Below are 20938 nucleotides of genomic sequence, written 5' to 3' on the forward strand. Positions count from 1 at the left end.
TATATCCTAGCACTGAATATTGATTTTGATTGGGATAACACGTGTATTGCAAAAAAAAAACAACACAACCACATTTTTTTTTTTTAATGCAACAAGGACTCTGTAACCCCTCCAAGGCACTTGACCTTTCTGTCGTGAACCCATTCATTAACAGTAGCATACTTCTTATTATATGGTTATATTCCAATTTTTCAATTTTGTAAAATATCACATCTAGTTCAATGAAATATAGGCTGGAAGTTATAATTGGTTTATTCAAAACACTATATTTGCTACGGGTATATATGTTTACAATTACACCAAACACATAAGAGACTATGGGAAAAAAGTGTAAGGTCGAGACGTGTGTGGGCTTAAAGCAGACACCAGTGGCGTCAAAGGCCTTTAATACTGTGTGGATGCCTTTAGTATGCACACGAGTTAGTCAATCCCACAAACAAATGTGTACACAAATTATGAAATATCAAACAAATCCGCAATTTAGACTTTCAAGCTAAGTTAAAAACTCTTGCCCCTCTCCTCTCTTCCTCCTCCCCTCTCCTCTCATATAAAAATAACCCATAAGAATCTCGACCCAACCTCAGGGCCGAAGACGGGAGCTGTCATCTCTACGGTGCAGAGGAGGCAAAAGTAAACGAAAAGGATCTTTTGATAGCTAAAAGCCCAGGAAAGCTCGTTATTTTACTAGAATTAAATTATGTTGACTAGTACATTTAGGTCTTTCCTTTGAAACATGATATTTGAAGAATTTGAGACCTTTTCCTTTGGGGAAAAGCACGTGTCATGTAACCACTGGGGTATAGTGTTTGCATTTTCTAACCGTTCTCATTAAAATTGCTCTCTAAAAAAGTTTACCTGATGCCACCTTGGGCTCTAGGCGTAAACAGTACAAAAGTGCTCGGGTGTCATGCGATCGGTTTTTGTTCTAAAAAAAGTAACAGAACAGAGCATTTACGACCGAATTAGCCCCCTCCAACTTTCAAAGAGCATTCGTTCTCCATGATAAATACAAAAAAAAATAATTCAAATAATTAATAATATTTGGTAGATATTGTTTCTTCCGTGAAGATTCTTTTTCAAACTCGTTTCAATTTACTTGAACATTCTTTACACTCTTTTAGTGGCCTTACTGCAGCATAAAAAAAAAAAGTTGTTAACTCTAGAACTTAAAAAAAACGTTTATACCAACATTTATCATTTGGTTCCACTGTATAAATATATACATTCGAACAGTAGCGAAAAGTTTCTCCAAACATCACGCGCATTAATAGCGCGCTGTTTGGGAAATTCCAAAATGGTCAGAGCAATAGTTTCTCATCATGATGCGCTAAGAATTGTGCGTGCGCGAAGACGGGGTCAAGATGAGTGGTATAGCTTGTGTTGTTTCAGATGTGTTTCAAAATTCTTCAATGGAGGTTAAAGGACTTTTTGCTATTGTTCGTATATATCTATACTGTGATTTGGCTCCGACTACCCTCTTTAGAACCCCACATTTTTCATTATTTATTACTTGAGCATGCGGGAATAATTCAAAATACTACTACTACTACTACGAATAACTCACTGCGGTATTAAGCCACCTGAGGCCAACACAGCTACGCACGCTCCTCCTCCAACCTAGTCTATTTAAAGCCTCCCTCTTTACACCCTCCCAGGAAGTTCCCATTTCCTTTAAATCTTTATTTATGACATCCTCCCAACCCAGACAAGGACGACCTGCTTTCCGTGTAGCCCCAGACGGTTGGCCAAAAAGGGCAATCTTCGGTAATCTGTCATCCTTCATCCGTAGAACGTGGCCTAGCCATATCAACCTTTCTTTCATTATAGCCCCAGAAAGCGGGATTGAACCACACTTTTCGTACAACCTACTGTTTGAAATACGGTCAATCAGCCGGGTACCCAGAACAATCCGTAGGCAATTTCTCTGGAAAACATCTAGTAAATTTTCATCTGCTTTTCGGAGTGCCAATGCTTCAGAGCCATATTTGACCACTGTCATCACTGTAGCTTCCAATATTCTAATCTTGGTTTGTAGGCTTATATTTCTATTCTTCCAAACTTTTTTTAACTGTGAAAAAACACCCTCAGCTTTAGCTATTCTACTTTTAACATCTTCACTGCTCCCACCATCTTTACTAATAATACTACCAAGGTAACTGAAGCTCCCAACCTGATCAATCTTTTCGTTACCTAATGTCACCTGTTCATCTTCACTTATTCCTAGCCTTAGTGACTTAGTCTTCTTAACATTAATTTTCAAGCCTATTTTAGCACCCTGAACTCGTAAAACCTCTAAAAATTCATTCATTTTGCTCACACTTTCATCTAATATGCTTAAATCATCAGCATAATCTAAGTCCAGGAGCGTTCTTCCTCCCCATTTGATTCATGGTCCCCAATCGCCTTTTCTGTGCTCCTTAAGACGAAGTCCATCAAAATGATCCATATAAAGGGGGATAGAACACAACACTGCTTAACTCCTGATTTAATACAAAACCAGTTGCTAACCTCATTTCCTACCTTAACCGCAGCAGTATTATTCTCGTACATAGCGCAGATAACTTTAATGTATTTTTCTGGTATACCATATAACGATAAGACCTTTGTTAACGCTGTTCTATCAACAGAATCGAAAGCTTGCTCATAATCGATAAAACTAAGGACCAAAGGTGTTTGACAACGAAGGGACTTCTCAATTATTAACCTAAGAGTGAAAACATGGTCGACACATCCTCTACCTTTTCTAAAACCGCATTGTTCTTCCCTTAAAACTTTGTCTACAGCATGTCTCAGTCTAAAAAGTATCATATTACTCAGTAATTTGCTACCTACAGAGACCAGACTAATGCCTCAATAATAACGACACTCACTCTTGTCACCTTTCTTATACAGTGGTCTAATTAAGGTTTTCCTAAAATCATTGGGTACTTCCCTTTTTTCAAAAATCATAGGTACCATTCAATTATGTTCGACGAGCCGTTTTTTTTTGTCACAACATAAAAAAAGAGTTCAAGAACTTACTTCTCGCTGGATCGGGTAATCCACTATATTTTACGGCATTCTGATGGATGTTTGTAGAATAATGCCGTCTTAAACGTCCAATAGAGGTGAACCCCTTATTGCACGCTGTGCAGTAGAAAGCTTTGGGACGAACACCTCTTCTGAAAGTTCTGGTTGGCATTTTCCCCTGGTATATGATGGAGCTTGGAAATCCTGGAACTAGAGACGTTGTTAAGGTTTTCGCTTATCTTAGAGCTTGAACGCGCCGTATCTACCCTTTTGCACTGCTTTGATAGTTTAAACTGAATTTTAATCTATTATAGTTATAACACAGCCTCAGAAATTTCAATTACTGGGTAAAAAAAAAGCAAGGTAAATTATGGAATAAAAGAAAAAATAGATTTCTGGTAGAGCTCATATGGCATGAGCTCTAGCAAAATTCTAACAATCAATAGACTGATTTAAAAGGAAAATCAGAGGCTTAATACCGGTCAGGATTTAAAATAAGAGCTCTGAGACACGAGGTCCTTCTAAATATCAAAATTCATTAAGATCCAATCACCCATTCGTACGTTAAAAATACCTCATTTTTTGTAATTTTTCTTTTCCCTTCAGCCCCACAAAAGATCGAATCGGGGCAAATGACTTTATCAATTCAATTTGCGCAGGTCCCTGACACGCCTACCAATTTTTATCGTCCTAGCACGTCCAGAAGCACCGGACTCACCAAAGCACTGGACCCCCCTAACTCCCCCAAAGAGAGCGGACCCAGTCTGGTAACGTCAATCACGTATCTACGACATTTTCTTATTCTCCCCATCAAGTTTCATCCCGATCTCTCCACACTAAGCGTTTTCCAAGATTTCCGGTTTCACCCTCCAACTCTCCCCCTATGTAACCAGATCTGGTCGGGATTTGAAATAAAAGGCTCTGAGACATGAATCCCTTCTAAATATCAAATTTAATTAAGATCCGGTCACCTATTCGTAAGTTAAAACTACCTCCATTTTTCAAAATTTTCCGAATTAACGTCCCTCCCCCCAAACTCACCCAAAGAGAGCGAATTCAGTCCGGTTATGTTAATCACGTATCTGGGACTTGTGCTTATTCTTATCACCGAGTTTCATCCCGATCTCTTCACTCTAAACGTTTTCCAAGATTTCGCGTTTCTCCCTCCATCTTCCCCAATATCACCGGATACATTCGGAATTTAAAATAAGAGCTCTGGGACACGAGGTCTTTATAAATATCAAATTTCATCAAGATCCGATCATCCATTCTAAGTTATAAATACCTCATTTTTTCTTTGATTTTTCCTCTCCCTCTTGCCCACAGATGGTCGAATCGGGGATACAACTGTTATCTAGTCAATTTGTGCAGGTCCCTTACACGCCTACCAATATAACGTGCTTGAACGTCTAGAAGCACCAAACTCGCCAAATCACAGGAAATCCCCCCTCCCCCAAAGAGAGTCGACCCGGTTCAGTTATGTCAATAACATATCTAGAACTTGTGCTTGTTCTTCCCATTAAGTTTCATCCCGATCTCTCCAAGCGTTTACTTTTTACTCTCCAATACCTCACTTTTTCTAATTTTTCCGGAATACCCCCCCCCAACTCCCCCAAAGAGAGCCAATCCAGTCTGGTTATTTCAATCACGTATCTAAGACTTGTAATGATTCTTCCCACCAAGTTTCATCACGATCTCTCCACTCTGAGTGTTTTCCAAGATTTTTGGTTTCTTCTTTCAACTCCCTCAATATCACCGGATCTGGTAAGGATTTTAAAAAAGAGCTCTGAGACACGAGGTCCTTCAAAAACTAAATTTTATTAGGTATCAATCACCCGTTCGTAAGTTAAAAATACCTCTTTTTTCTAATTCTTCCGAATTAACGAATTAGGCCCCCCCAACTCCCCCACAGAGAACGGATCCGGTCCGGTTACGTCAATCACGTATCTAGGACTTCCGCCTATTTTCCCCACCAAGTTTCATCCCGATCTCTCCATTCTAAGCGTTTTCCAAGATTTCCTGTCCCCCCTCCAATTCTTCCAATGACACTAGATCCGGTCAGAATTTAAAAAGAAGAGGTCTGAGTTACGAGGTCCTCGAAAATATTAAATTTCATTAAGATCCAATCACTCGTTCGTAAGTTAAAATTACCTGTTTTTCTATTTTTTCCGAATTAACCCCCCCCCCCCAACTCCCCTATAGAGAGCAGATCCATTCCGGTTATCTTTATCACGTATATAGGACTTGTGCTTATTTTTCCCACCAAGTTTCATCCCGATCCCTCCACTCTAAGCGTTTTCCAAGATTTCAGGTTCCCCCTTCAATTCCCCCAAATGTCACCAGATCCAGTCGCGATTATTTACCCTTCTAAATATCAAATTGCATTATGATCTGATTACCTGTACGTAAGTTAAAAATACCTCATTTTTCTAATTTTTTCCGAACTAACCATCCCCTCCCCACTCCCTCCAGAAGGTCAAATCAGGGAATCGACTATTTTTAATTTAATCTGGTCTGGTCCCTGATATGCCTGCCGAATTTCATCGTCCTAGCTCATCTAAAAATACCCGAACTAGCAAAATCAGGACAGACAGACAGATAGACCGAGAGACCGACAGAAATTGCGATCGCTATATGTCACTTGGTAAATACCAAGTGCCATAAAAAGACAAGGTCTTTACTAATAGCCTTTCCTTCTTCTCCACTTTTTCTCGATGCGGGTGAGGGTTGAAACTTTTTCTTCTGGGCATGCCGTCTTTACTGCAGTGGATGAGCGGTTGTTGCCTCGACAGATGTTTGCAAAAAAGCATTTGCAATACTCCACATTTAGAGCATCCAAACTTGTAGACTGACAGCACATCTTTGATTTTTTTATATGAATAACAGGTTTAAAATCCAACAGCCTTGGAAAAACAAGAAAACTTATTGTTTGGGTCGAGTGCACAATGGCACACAAAAAATCGCTCGAGGCTCTCGAGCAATTATTGCAAGATTTGCGAGGAAATTCTAAACCCTTTAACAGCACATTAACATTGCTTGCGGGAGATCTCAGGCAAACATTACCTATTATTTCTAGATCGACACCTCGGAGGAAATGAATACTTGCCTGAAAAATTATTATTTTATGGGCACACGTAAATACATTAAAATTAACTATAAATATGCGTGTCCGATTGCAAAATGATCACTCTGGTGAAATATTTTCAGATCAATTAATGGCAATTGGAAACAGAATGTTCCCAGTTGACTCAATTTCAGGACGTATACAATTGCCTCCTTAATTCTGTAATTTAGTGATGTCAAAAAATAATTTGGTTGAAAAAGTATTTCCAAATATTCTAACCAATTATAAAAATCATAAATGACTAAGTGAACGAGCGGTTCTGGCAGCCAAGAGCAAAGACGTCCATGAAATCAATAATATTATTCTGACCAAGATTCGACACCAGGCAGTCATTTACAGGTCTCAGTCGACACAGTTCTGGAATCAAACGAAGCGGTTAACTATCCATCAGAATTTTTAAATTCCCCAGATCTCCCAGGGTTTCCACCACACGTGCTACAACTAAAAATAGGCGTACCAATAATAATGTTGCAAAATGTTAACACACTAACGCTTTGCAACGGCACGAGATTTGCCGTAAAAAAAATGGAAAATGTAATAGAGGCAACAATCTTGACAAGGCCTTCCGAGGGTGATGCTGTTCTTATTCCTCGCATTCCCATGATTCCAACGGATTTGCCTTTTCAATTTAAAAGATTTAAATTCCCAATTCAGTTAGCATTTGCAATCACCATCAACAAAGCTCAAGAGCAATCACTAAAAAAATGAGGTATAGATCTTAATACGGATTGTTTTCCAATGGCCTATTATATGTTGCATGCTCCTGAGTCGGTAACCGGACAATCTATTAAATGTACAGACAATGGGACAGCAAAGAATGTTGTATATCCACAAGTGTTATGCAGATAAAAATTAGCACCTTGCATACGTGTTGCTTTAGGTGGGGGGGGGTAGGCTTGTGGCTCAGAGAGAAATTACCAAAAGAAAGCCTGTCGATGTATTAGAAGAGTAACGCGAAACCAGGCTTGCGGCTGAAAGAGAAAGTAAAAAAAGAATGCGTGTCGAGGAATTACCAGAGTATATAAGAGGAATTACCAGTAGTATATTAATAAGTTTTACGCAGTTAAAAATTAGCACCTTGCACACGTGTTGCTGGGGCACGTTGCGGAAAAAAACAACCAAAAAACAATAAAAAGAAAAAAAGGAAAAAACTAAAAAAAAAACTAAAAACGAAAAAAAAAATTGAAATTAAAAAACAAGGGATTACAAGAATTCATAACCTTAAAAAAGAAAACGAAAATTTTGAAGCTTAGTAGATATCATTGTTAGAAATTGGACCTGCTTTAATAATCATATATCTTTGAAAAAACTGCAATAGAACACAAGGGACAATGAGAATCCATATATAGAAGCCTGCCGCGTGTCGTGCTGGGGTATGGTGTCGAAGACGCCGGGCCCCAGCTAGTATATATATATATATATATATATATATATATATATATATATATATATATATATATATATATATATATATATATATATATATATATATATATATATACATGTATTCTAACCGCAGACGTGAGCCTTATATTTGTCATGAAGGCAACACAGATTTGTTACGAGGATCCTGGAAAAACATGAATTCTTACTTGAAGTTCTGACCTATTTATATCGTTCTTATGACCTGAAATGTCAATGATTTAATATATATTATAATTATTAATCGTTTAATTAACTTTAAAAAAAGAAGAAATAAGACGTTTCGTTGGTAGTTGTCAGGGATTCCTTCCGCCCTTCGTTATATGTTCTTTGTTCATTTTTCAGGAGGTAGCAGAACTTTTCAGCTACGTTGTCTTTTCACACGAAAAATCCAACGTATAGCATTCAATGATTCAACAACTGAAGTACTAAGGTCGACACCAACAAATTCAAAATTTCACCCTTAAGACTTATGCATAGTCATTGCAAATGCGGGTCGAAGTTGAAACTGAAGTTGTTGAACAGTACATCCAAGTTGACTTTTACTTGAGTCCACCGTAACTCGGAATATGTGAACTTTTTTCCTGATCTTTCTCAGATATTATATTGTTAAATAATTCAGTAACAATAAGGCGGGTCCCATTACACATCCCTTCTGAAGTATCTAAGTTCCGCAAAAGCATAACTGTCGTATTTTTCTTTATTTGTAAGTCATGCAGCGGTAAATCGGCTGTTTCAATTGAATTGAGGATTTCAAGAATAAACTCAATTCCTCCTTTTTCTTTATCTTTTACGGAGCCGTAACTTTTATACGATGTGTATTCTCCTAGAAGGCGATCGAAAACTTTTGCATTTATTTTACTAACTTCTTTGTTAATTGAAACTAAAATAATTCGATTTTTCATTAAATGAAAACTTTGCTTGGACAAACATTCTTCGAATACTTCCTCAGTTAAGTTACCGCTGGAAATTATGTCTTTCGGTAATTCAATTTCATGTTTAGGAAGATTTCCATTTCCCAGTTCGAGGAAGTACTTTGCAAATGCTTCCTGTTCAGGATCGACCCACATATTTTTCTCAAAGAAATCATGTTTGAAATTATTCCAAAGATGATTTTTTTTATTGATAAAGTGAGTGTTTCACCGCGGTTGCTTCGGGGTTGACTGGTAAACACTTTCGGAAATCACCTCCAGCAGCTAAAGTTTCCCACCAATGGCATGTTTAGATTTGCAATAGACTGCAACAGCTGATCCATATTTTGTAAGCCATACTTCGGAAGCATGGGTGCTTCTTCAAAGATAAAAACATCTACTTGAGCTAATTCTAAACCTATGCTTGAACCAGGTCTTATACAGGAAACAGAATATGAGGAAAGTGGAACTTTCAAGCCGAAGGTCTTGTGGGTTGCTAGTCCAAATAACAGTAAAGTTGCTGCTATTTCTGCATAAGCCATACGTTGTATTTTCTAAATTTTTTCCATACAGAATGTGGTACAAGGTCTTAAAAACAAATGTTTTACCGGTTCCACCTGGTCCATCTATAAAAAAAAATCCCAACATAATAAGAATCATTGATAGCATGTAAAATATTTTCCACAATTTCAAGCTGTTTTCCTTGCGGAAGCGAATACATACTAATGTCAGTAACAGCTCACTCATTAGAGTTTAGAAATACCAAGTTTTGGTCATTTTCGTTGTCTCAATGTTATCCATGCCATATCACTCAACCCAAAAACTGAAATTTTGATCTTATATTGCGATCTCAATGTTGTCCATGCCATATCACTCAACCCAAAAACTGAAATTTCGATCTTATATTGCGATCATATTTAACATGGATGAAATAGTGCGTTGTGCCCACTTTACTGCAAGATCTTCTGATAAATTAATTTGTCTTGCATGCCGAATGAAATCCTCCTCCAACTGATTTTTGAATCTTTCCCAAAAAACGTTTGGATCTGCAGGATTACCAAACACAAGAATCTGTGTGAAGAGTATTCGCATTGCAGAAATCATTTTAGACAGTGCCAATTCTTCTAGGGCATCGAACCGTTGTTTATCATCGAATTCAAGGCCATGAGCAAGGCATATTTCTTTGTATGTGCAATAAACAATTTTATCAACTGTTTTAAAATCTTCAAAACTTGTTGCATTCTTCACATGATACAAAAGTGCTCACAAATATATGCACTCGGTATTAGCGACAAAATTTAAGTTGTGAATTCGTCCAATGACACATAATCGACAGATTCTTTGTTCCCATGTACTTGTATTTCCATTCCATCTATAGCGTTCAGGCCATCCCCGAAGTTTTTCCGAGTTTTTCATCTTTTTTAACGCCTTGTTGTGTCAAAAATACGATTCCACCAAATCTTCTTAGGCTTGCCTGATAATTTGTATTTGGTAATTTCCAGGTAAATGAAGATATAAACGTTGAACGACATGTCTCTTTCTTGGATATCGTAACTAAGTAGTCACCAGCAGGCTTCAGTTGGTGTAATGTAGCGTCATTCCACATAGGTTTCTGCTTCATTGTAAACCATTCACCGTTTATTTTCAGCAATATTCATTGAAGCACAATCACGTTCCTTGTATATGTATATATATATATATACTTTACTGGACCTATATTTCCAACTAATTCGACATTTATGTGAAATTCAAATTTTTTAAACATGTAAGGATTGAATTTGGGGACTTGGAAATTTATTATGCGTAATTCGGCGATTACTGGAATCTTTTCGATAAACAGCATGTTTATGTGAAAATTCTTCTCTATATATTCTCTGTATATTTCCTCTATTCTCTATATATTCTCTATATATTTTCTCTATTCTCTATATATATTATCTTTATATTTTCGTCTAATTCTGGATCACAACAACGTCGACAATTTGGTTTTTCAGCATTGGCTAGAGATGTAACTGAATTGTATTGCATCGGAAAACCGAAGCAGCACTGGAATTTTTCATTTTTATTGATCATGCAACTCGCATATGGATTTAAATTTCAACACGGATTGTGAATCATCCACTTTAAGACTAATTCTCTCAATAATATATCCTTGGAATTTCGGCTGAAATAAAATCATCAATTTCAACTGGACTATGGATTCCGTCCTGAGGGCTCACGGTCAATAGCAAATGCATATGTGGTAGTCCACGTTTTTGAAAATCAATCGTATACAAATATGCTGCCAACTTTCCAAATATTTGTTCCTTATTAATATCATTGATTATATCGTCAAATTTCAGTTTTGCAATTCGAGTAATGAGATCGGGACGATCTTGAGGGGACTGTTCTATAATAGAGTTATCATCTAATTTAATACTTGCTCCTTCTCGAAACTCAGTCCAATCAGGATTGCAATTCACAGTTATAAAGACTTTCTCCTAGACCAAAAAATATTTTAGCATTCAGAAAAATGGGATGAGACGAGAAAAAAAAGTTCCATTTTAACATAGTCTAAATTCATGGAGTTTAGTTCACTTGTCGGTCTCATTTTTTTTTTTCAAATAACCCGTAGCCCAATATATTTGATTCTACAAAAAAATATATTTTAGATATACCTTGACTGTCAAAAGATGTGGCGTCTGATTCCTCCGTGTCAAGTTGAAGTTGACAGTTTCCTGAAAAGCCAGGAAAATTACCTAAAGTAATATCTTCACCGCTAAGAAACAAATGAGGGTCTGGAACGCCAACGATCTCCTCATTGTGACGTGATGAAGCATCTTCAACTTCTAAAACAAAAAATAAATAAAATCAACACAAACAAAATTCAACAGTAAGGCTTATTGGGCAAATCCAACTAAATTGATTTGGTTATACGTTAGTTAAGAGAACTCATGATAATAAATAGTAAAATGGCGCTGTGGGGTTTCAGGTTCTGTGCATTTTAAGTATTTCCTTTTTCCCCAGACCACTTTGTATGGAAGAGGTTGTGGGTGATACTTCAGATGTGGGTCATTCGAAGAGATTCTAATCGTCTTTTTTAAGAGTCAAAAGGGATAGGTCAACCAGCCTTCCCTACCTCGCCCCTTTTAGCTACTTTCCCTCAAAAAGACATCCAATCAAAATTTTTGCTATACTTTATTTGCTTTTCCTTCGGGTATCGACTGAGAGAAGGTTTAAGTCAAAGATCAGGTTTAATAAAAGAGAGTAATGGGTTTCAACAAGACTCATTACTCTTATTTCTTATCTTATAATCGAAATAAATGAACAAAAAAAGGGAAGAACGAACAGTTCTTTATTGCTTTCCCTTACTTTAAATTGACCAATTAAAGACTAACCTGACAAATTTAAGCTTGCATTGGGCTTTCTCTCTCTTCTTTCCAATATCCGACTCCTAACGAGCTAAAAAAAAGAAAAATTGCATACGTTAATATGGATTCATCTTTAGAGTGGGAATAGACTTGAGTCTCAAACTCATAGTCAAACATCCATTAGCAAGTTCAATCCTGTTATCATTTATGTCAATTTAATTGCTTTTATCATATATATATATATATATATATATATATATATATATATATATATATATATATATATATATATATATATGTTCAATCCTGTTATCATTTATGTCAATTTAATTGCTTTTATCATATATAATATATATATATATATATATATATATATATATATATATATATATATATATATATATATATATATATAATTATATATATCAAAAAACCTCCTCCCCAAAAATTACCAGGTTACAACATAGATAAGCAAGGGGCATGTACATCCATAAAAGAACAAAAACAAGTTTTCCTTTCACCTCAGAAGCAGTTTTATCATACAGATTATTAAAATTTCATTTATACAGAAAAAGGGGTGTCCCATCGATTGTATGTAAATATACATGCTTTTGCGGCTCTTTAACTCTTTACTTAGGTAAAAAAAACTCTCTAAGGGTCCAATATATTCAAAATTCTACTTTACCTTAGGGAATTTCAAAGTTTGAACAAGTAGAAGAGTTCAAGACACCTGCACAAGCGTTTGAAAATGTCTATCATCTTTAAAGATAAGAGGTAAATCATAAGAATAAAAAAGAGAGTAATAAGAATAAAAATAACACTAAGAACATACATGGAAGTTCAATGTTTGAATACGTAGAAGAGCCCTAGATACTCGCAAAAAGGTTTCAAAATGTCTGTTAGCTTTAAAGATAAGAAGTAAATCATAAAAGTAAAAAAAGAGACTAATAAAAAAAATAACACTAAGAAAAAATATGGAATTTTAAAACTCGAAAGATGTAAATATATTTTAGCTTCAAAGATTAGAATTAAATAATAAGAATAAAAATAAAACTAAGAGCAAACATAGAATTTCAAAGTCTCAACAAACAGAAGAGCCCAAAAGACTTAAAGATAGGATACACCTAAAACACTTAAACTGTCCATTAGCTTTAAAGATAAGAGGTAAATAATAAGAACAAGAAAAAATAATACGTAAGAAAATAAGAACAAACATGGAATCTCAAAAGTTGGAATTTCATGGAATTACAAAGCACAAACAACTAGCACCAAGGTTTAAAATTTTCTGTTAGCATTAAAGATAAGAGGTGTAATAAGAACGAAAAAGAGACTAACAAGAATAAAAAAAAAACTAAAAATAAAAACTCCTCTACATGTCTATATTAGCTTTATAGATAACAGGTAAATCATAAGAATAAAAAGAGAAACTAATAAGAATAAAAATAAAACTAGGAACAAATCAAACATGGAGTTTCAAAGTTGGGACATGTTCAAGAGTCAAATACACCTGCAAAAAGGTTTGAAAATGTCTATTAGCTTTAAAAATAAGAGGTAAATCATAAGAATAAAAAGAGAGACTAATAATAATAAAAATAACCCTAAGAACAGACATGGAATTACAAAGTTGAAACATGTAGAAGAGCCGAAAAAACTTGCAAAAAGTTTTGAAAATGTCAATTAGCTTTAAAAATTAGCATTAAACAATAAGAATAGAAAAAGAGCCTAATAAGAATAAAAATAAACACTAAGAACAACATAGAATTTCTAACTTTCAACAAGTAGAAGAGCGCAAGGCAATTGCACTAAGATTTGAAAATGTCTATTAGCTTTAAAGATAAGATATAAATCATTAGAGTAAAAAGAGAGACTGATAAGAATAAAAATAAAACTAAGAACACACATTGAATTTCAAACAAGTAGAACAGCCCAAGACACTTTCACAAATGTTTGATAATGTCCGTTAGATTTCGAGATACGAACTAAATCATAAGAATAAAAAAAGAGACTAATAATAATAAAAAAAAAAACAACACTAAGAGCAAACGTGGAATTTCGAAGCTGGAACATGTAGAACAGCCCAAAGCACTTGTACAAAGGTTTAAAAATGTCTGTTAGCTTCAAAGATTAGAGGTAAATAATAAGAATAAAATAAGACTAAGAACAAACATGGAATTTCAAACTTGGAACATGCAGTAGAGCCCAAGACACTTGCACAAAGGTTAGAAAATGTCTATTATCTTTAAAGAAATGAGTTAAATATTAAAAATAAAAAGAGAGACTAATAAGAAGAATAACAACACTAACAACAAACTTGGGATTTCAAAGTTGGAACACATAGAAGAGCCCGAGCCACTTGCACAAAGATTTGAAAATGTCAATTAGCTTTAAAGATAAGAGGTAAATACCAAGAATAGAAAAAGACTAATAAGAATAGAAATAAAGCAAAGGACAAACATGGAATTTCAAACAAGTCGAACAGGCCAAGACACTTGCGAGAAGGTTGGGAAATCTCCATTAGATTTAAAGATAAGAGGTAAGTCATAAGAATAAAAAGAGACCCTAATAAGAATAAAATCGAGACTAATAGGAATAAAAATAACACTAAGAACAAACATGGAATTTCAAAGTTGGAACATCTAGAAGAGCCCAAAACACTTGCACAAAGGTTTGAAAATGTCAGTTGGCTTTCAAGATAAGAGGTAAATAATAAGAATAAAAAGAGAGACTAATAAGAATAAAAATAACACTATGAACAAACATGGAACTTGTAAGTTTGAACAATTAGAAGAGTCCAAGACACTTGCAAAAAGGTTTGAAAATGTCAGTTAACTTTAAAGATAAGAGGTAAATAATAAGAATAAAAAAAGAGACTAATAAGAATAAAAACAACACTAAAAAAAACATAGAACTTCGAAGTTTGAACTCGTGGAAGAGCCTAAGGCACTTGCACAAAGGTTTGAAAATGTCTATTAGCTTTAAAGATAAGAGGTAAATCATAAAAGTAAAAAGAGAGACTAATTGGAATAAAAATAAAACTAAGAAAAAACATGGAATTTCAAACAAGTAGAACAGCCCAAGACACTTGCACAAAGGTTTGAAAATGTCTGTTAGCTTTCATAAGGGGTAAATCATAAGAAAAAAAGACTAATAAAAATAAAACTAAGACAAAACATGGAATTTCAAAATATGAACAAGTAGGAGAGCCCAAGACACTTGCAAAAAGGTTTGAAATATCTATTAACTATAAAGATAAGAGGTAAATCACAAGAAAAAAAGATACTAATAAGAAATAGATCTACGATGTTTGGGTAACAAGAGGTGTTCGGGCAACGTTTGTTCTACTTCACCGAGTAAAATGTTGTGAGAGCAACACTTTTTGTGCACCAATTCGCACAAATTTTTATCCCAGAGTGAACTGATTCTTACTTACATGTCCTTCTCCCATGATATGACATCAATTTCACCGGAGACAAATAAATGGGTACACCAACTAAAAAAAGTTTCAAACACCTCATCACTGAAAATGATTAAATTAAAAAAACTAGTTTTTTTAACTGAAAGTAAGGAGCGACATTAAAACTTAAAACGAACAGAAATTACTCCGTATTTGAAATGGGTTGTCCCCTCCTCAACGCCTCGCTCTTTACGCTAAAGCTTTTAATTGTTTTGAAGAGTAGAATTGTGGCAAACAGTCAAACTTTCTGCTCGTTTTAAGTTTTAATGTCGCTCCTTATTTTCAGCTAAAAAAACTAGTTTTTTTATTTAATTTCTGAACGTTTCTGAATTAATGCATGTTCGATTTTGGCTCTCCACACATAAATTATTAAAACGAAATTTGTATATTAATTCTTTTTTTGGCTAAATGGCTTTCTCTTAGTTTTGATCAGACAAATTTGAGAAATAAGGGGTGGGGAAGGAGCCCTCCTATTGCCCTCCAATTTTTCGGTTACTTAAAAAGGCAACTAGAACTTTTAATTTTTAACGAACGTTTTTATTAGTAAAAAATATGCGTAACTTAAGAATTAACTTACGTAGCAAGCTTTTATATTCTTATATTTTTATTATGTATTCGAGGGGGTTTATACCCTCGTTAATACCTCGCTCTTTACACTAAATCGTAAGTTTTGACCCAATTCTTTAAGAATGACCCCTGAATCAAAAAGGCCGTAGAAAAAATAGTTGAAATTACTAAAAGTACTTTAGCATAAAGAGCGAGTTATTTATCTCCTCCTAAATACCTTGCTCTTTATGCTAAAGTATTTTTAGAACCCCTCATATGCGTAATAATCTCTGTTCGTTTTAAGTTTAAATGCTACTCCTTACTTTCAATTGAATAAAAAGTTTTCATATTTATTTTTTCATTGCTTTTTTATAGTAATGCAAGAAAATCCTGCGCCCTTTTCATTGAATTTTTCTTCCCCCATGACATATTCCTCCAAGGAAAGATCCTCCCACATAGCCCACTCCCCTCAACCTCACCCCCAAACCAAGAAAATCCCCCTGAAAACGTCTGTTCACTTCCCAATAACCATTACTATATATAAACACTGGTTAAAGTTTGTAATTTGCAGCACCTCCCCCAGGGATTGTGGGGGAGTAAGTCGTTCCCAAAGACATGGTTTTTATGGTTTTTGACTATGCGGAACAAAATGGCTATCTCGAAATTTTGATCCGTTGACTTTGGAAAAAAATGAGCGTGGGAGGGGGCCTAGGTGCCCTCCAGTTTTTTTGGTCACTTAAAAAGGGCACTAGAACTTTTCATTTCCGTTAGAATGAGCCCTCTTGCGACACTCTAGGACCACTTGGTCGATACGATGACCCCTGGGGAAAAGAAGAAAAAAAAATTAAGAAAAAATAAACACGCACCCGTGATTTGTCTTCTGGCAAAAAATACGAAATTCCACATTTTTGTAGATAGGAGCTTGAAAATTGAAAAAGGAAATTTTTACTGTAAGGTTCTCTGATACGCAGAATGCGACGGTGTGATTTTCGTTAAGATTCTATGACTTTTAGAGGATGTTTCCCCCTATTTTCCAAAATAAGGCAAATTTTCTCAGGCTTGTAACTTTTGTTGACAAAGACTAAATTTAATGAAACTTATATATTTAGAAGCAGCATGAAAATTCGATTCTTTTGATGTATCTCTTAGCATCAAAATTCCGTTTTTTAGAGTTTCGTTTACTATTGAGCCGGCTCGCTCCTTACTACAGTTCGTTACCACGAACTGTTTGATTGTAGCCTAACAGCCAATTATTACTTACAAGTCCCCTACATGTCTTACTTACCACTTGAACCAAATTGGCCTTAACATCAAATACACTGGAAACAAATAATAGGTACACCAACTCGCAAAAGTTGCAAAACCCTCACTGCATCTAGCAGTAGTTGCAAACCTTTCATTGCTGAAGATAATTGTAGCCAAACAGCCGATTATTACTTACAAGTCCCCTACATGTCTTACCACTGGAACCAAATTCGTCCTACCATCAAATACACCTGAAACAGATAATAGGTACACCGACTAGCAAATGTCGCAGACCCCTCATTGCCGAAGATGATTACGAACTTACAGCCGACTGTTGTTTAAAAAACCCCTGTATTTCTCACAATTCGTATCGGCTTGTTTTTGGTTTCGGTGTGTACCTTACAACTGAACTTGTCAACCCCTTTAAACTTTCAAACTGGTATATCTCATGAAAAAATTTTTCTACCAAAAAATGGATGACATATACATCGATCAGCTCATCAAGAGCTATCGCTTGCAGTCGAAAAAAAAAATCTATCTATCTTAGTTCGAAAGTTGACTTTTGCCGTAGGCCAAGTTTCTAACGTCATCACTTAGAAAGGAGCAAAGGATAAAATCTATTTTCTTTAGCAACGAGAAATTTTTTTAATTTTATGAGGCACATCTGATATCATTTTTCTACCGCAATCCCAAGTGCGAAAAACCGTCAGCTGATATCACGAACAGAAATGGGTAGAAACAATAGATGGCAGGAGCACTTTTGGACCAATGGGAAAATGCCACTTTTTTGATTATGTAAATTTTTCTTTTTATCACTCAAAGAAGATACATTGGCTGTGGGGCCGGGTAACTGCCGCATATATGTAACACCTATATATTTTAGTCCAACTTCAATTTGAAACTGGTGTCTGCCTGCTTTCCTGCTAGAACGGAGCTTTCCACTCAAAAGTAGAAACATCATTTGATGAAACGAAAGCTTGACTGCATAACTTCAGATAGTTCTCACTTACATAGGCTATAAACTATCCTTTTTGGCCCCAGGCAAGAGTTCTACGGAGCTTTCGAAAATGCCGAGTCATATTCATAAATCCGGCCTAAGGTCCACACTTTCCGTAAAAACCGCAAAGGTTAGAACCCTACCACTTTCTAGGAAAAAGCTAAGGTCGAGGTGCTATGAACAAAAAAAAAAACATGACAAAACCAAAGTGTTGCTCTCGCAACACAATAAAAAGAGAGACTAATAAGAACAAAAATAACACTAAAACAAACATGGAATTTTAAAGTTGGAACATGTAGAAGAGCCCAACACACTTGCACAAAGGTTCAAAATTTTCTGTTAGCTTTAAAGATAAGAGGTAAATCATAAGAATAAAAAGAGAGATAAATAAGAATAAAAATAAAACTAAGAACAAACATGGAATTTCAAAGTTGGGACATGTCGAAGAGCCCAAGACACTTGCACAAAGGTCTGAAAATGTCTATTAGCTTCAAAGATAAGAGGTAAATAATAAGAATACAAAAAAGAATAATAAGAATAAAAATAAGACTAAGCATATCCGTGAAGTATAGACTTCAGAAAAAATTTCACTTATGAAATTTTCACTTATACTAAGATATGTAACAGCAACACTTAACAAAGTAAACGAAAAGACATGCAACAATTCTCAAAAATAAGACTAAGAGTTCCTACCTGCTTAAAACTATTGAGTTGATTCGCTCCTTACTTGTAGTTCACTCGCACGAACTATTTGATGACAAACCCAGAGCTGTGTGTTTTTATTTGTTGCAAAATATACAACAAAAAAGAGAAAAATATTATCATGCTAGCTGAGATCACCTAATAGAACTAATACTCTCTTTTCGATTAAATAACTATATGACTCTAATTCTGATCGGCTTTAGTTTAATGTAGCTCTTTACTTTTAATTATAAAGATTCTTTGGTGAAAAATCCTTTCTAAATAAATTACTGTTCTTTTCATCGACATAGTTTTATTTCTTGGCTAATAAAAAGAGTGATTCAAATGCTTTTTTGGTTTTTGTTCCTAAGAAGCAAGATTTTTGTTCATAAAATATAATTTGAACAAGTTTTTTTTTAATATTTCAATAAGCTATGTAAGAAAAACTTTGATGTACGGGTACACAGAATGCTATTCAACTAAATATATTAAATCTCTGCGTAATCATTGATTTCCTATAGGTCTGAAGGAATTCTTACACCAATATCTTATAACCTTGAGCAAAGAAAAATTTTAACCAACAATCTCTTTAAACATCCCCCTTAACAACACCCTGAATGTTTCAATTTAATTTACTTACCTGCTCTGGAAATATCATAGACAACGGTACCTGCAGAAAATTTTCCACAGGGGGGGGGGGGGGCACCAGAATAGCAATGGTGGCTGAGAGGGACACGGGAATGCATTTTAGGATAAATTTTCTTGGGAGTAAGTTCGTTTTTCAACACAGTCAGAAACAAATTTCCATGCATAATAAAACGAAACCTAACAGATTTGAGATGGCGAGGATTCCTGGTAAAGAGATCAGTCCATTTTATCAATAATATATTTAATTACTATTAATTTAATCTTAATCCAGTGTGTTCTAACCCCAGAGTAAGAGAAAATCAGAATCAGACTGAAATTATGGAAAGAGTTATTGTTTCCCGAGATTACAACAGGTTACACAGTCTTTATACAAGTTCTTAAGCGTTAGAAGAGGCTACAGCTTAGAACAAGCTACAGAAGAAGTAGAGACAGGGACTTAAAAGTGACTCCCAATGGCATGTTTTAGGCTCTGATTTCATTTCTAGAAGTGTCATTTATATTCCCCTGATCAACAGATTTCCAAGATCTCAAAAACCCCTAAAGTGATATTTTGTCAAGATCTTTACTAAGGGCCCGTACAGATTTCAAATGGCCATATAAAATATACCTCTTTCATAGTAGGCCTATTTTCCCCTGTGAACTGAAATCACTTACATCTCGATGTGTAGTTTCTAACTTGCCAGTTTCCTTTAAAAACAAGTTTTTAATTTTTATTTTTATGGATTGTGGTTTGTTCTCAACTAGGTTGCAGCTAGTGCAGTCAGTGACTTGGTCAAACTGATCAAAGACTTGATTGGAGAGCAAAATATGAGTCAAAAATTTACTATGCCCACAGGAGTTGTAGGAGATTGGGCAACTGATATTTTCGAAATTAAATGGGCTTTGCCAACTGTGAGTCTGCTGGAATCGGTTACTACTGCAACCATGATTATTTGCAGGTTATTGTCAGGTTATTTACATGTTATAACATGTTTACATGTTTTACAGGTTATTTTATTTTGCAGGTTATTTACCTTTTCACTAAATAACTATTTTATAAAAAGAAAATGTTATTTCTTCTTTTTTAGTAATTCAAATAAAATCCTTATTACAGAGAAGACAACAAAAACAACTAAAGTTGAGAAAAAGCCACATGTTTGACAAATTTGAACTTGTTTAAATCCCAAGCTTGAATTGGATGAACAGTCCCTATTTGAGGTTTAAACAGGGCATTTGTTTTCAGTGAACATAAAATGATAAAGTCATCCTTATTTATTCTTATCGCATATTTAAAAACAGAAACAGAATTACCAATGAGCCAAAAAGAGAAAGACCTATTTCAAAATAAAAAGCTATGATCAATCATGTGCTTTGAAAAAGGCCAAAAAGTAATAAATGAAAACAAATTCTTACTGTTTCACTGCCATAATCAAAATGTCCTCCATCATCAGCAAATTGATCAGAACTATTGCTCCCCCCTTTGTCAATACTTGCAGCAAATTCAGTTTTGACTTGCTATAAAAAAAATATAAAAAAAACGAATTTTACTTAAGTATCCATTTAAAGATAAGG

The 20938-nt window shown here is 34.9% G+C and overlaps 1 protein-coding gene across 4 annotated transcripts in view; it reads right to left on the minus strand.

The window, feature by feature from the left end:
• LOC136029007 (zinc finger protein 43-like) overlaps window positions 1-20938 on the minus strand; it is a 65302-nt gene that overhangs the window by 26120 nt on the left and 18244 nt on the right. For all 4 annotated transcript variants that reach the window (XM_065707016.1, XM_065707014.1, XM_065707013.1 and 1 more), the window contains exons 3-6: window positions 20780-20881; window positions 11844-11907; window positions 11124-11294; window positions 3022-3219 (exon numbers count right to left, since the gene is read on the minus strand). In XM_065707016.1, the coding sequence (XP_065563088.1) occupies window positions 3022-3219; window positions 11124-11294; window positions 11844-11907; window positions 20780-20881 (535 nt within the window). The remainder of the gene's footprint in view (window positions 1-3021; window positions 3220-11123; window positions 11295-11843; window positions 11908-20779; window positions 20882-20938) is intronic.

This window comes from Artemia franciscana, chromosome 7, assembly GCF_032884065.1.
Source record: "Artemia franciscana chromosome 7, ASM3288406v1, whole genome shotgun sequence".
Classification (NCBI taxonomy): domain Eukaryota; kingdom Metazoa; phylum Arthropoda; class Branchiopoda; order Anostraca; family Artemiidae; genus Artemia; species Artemia franciscana.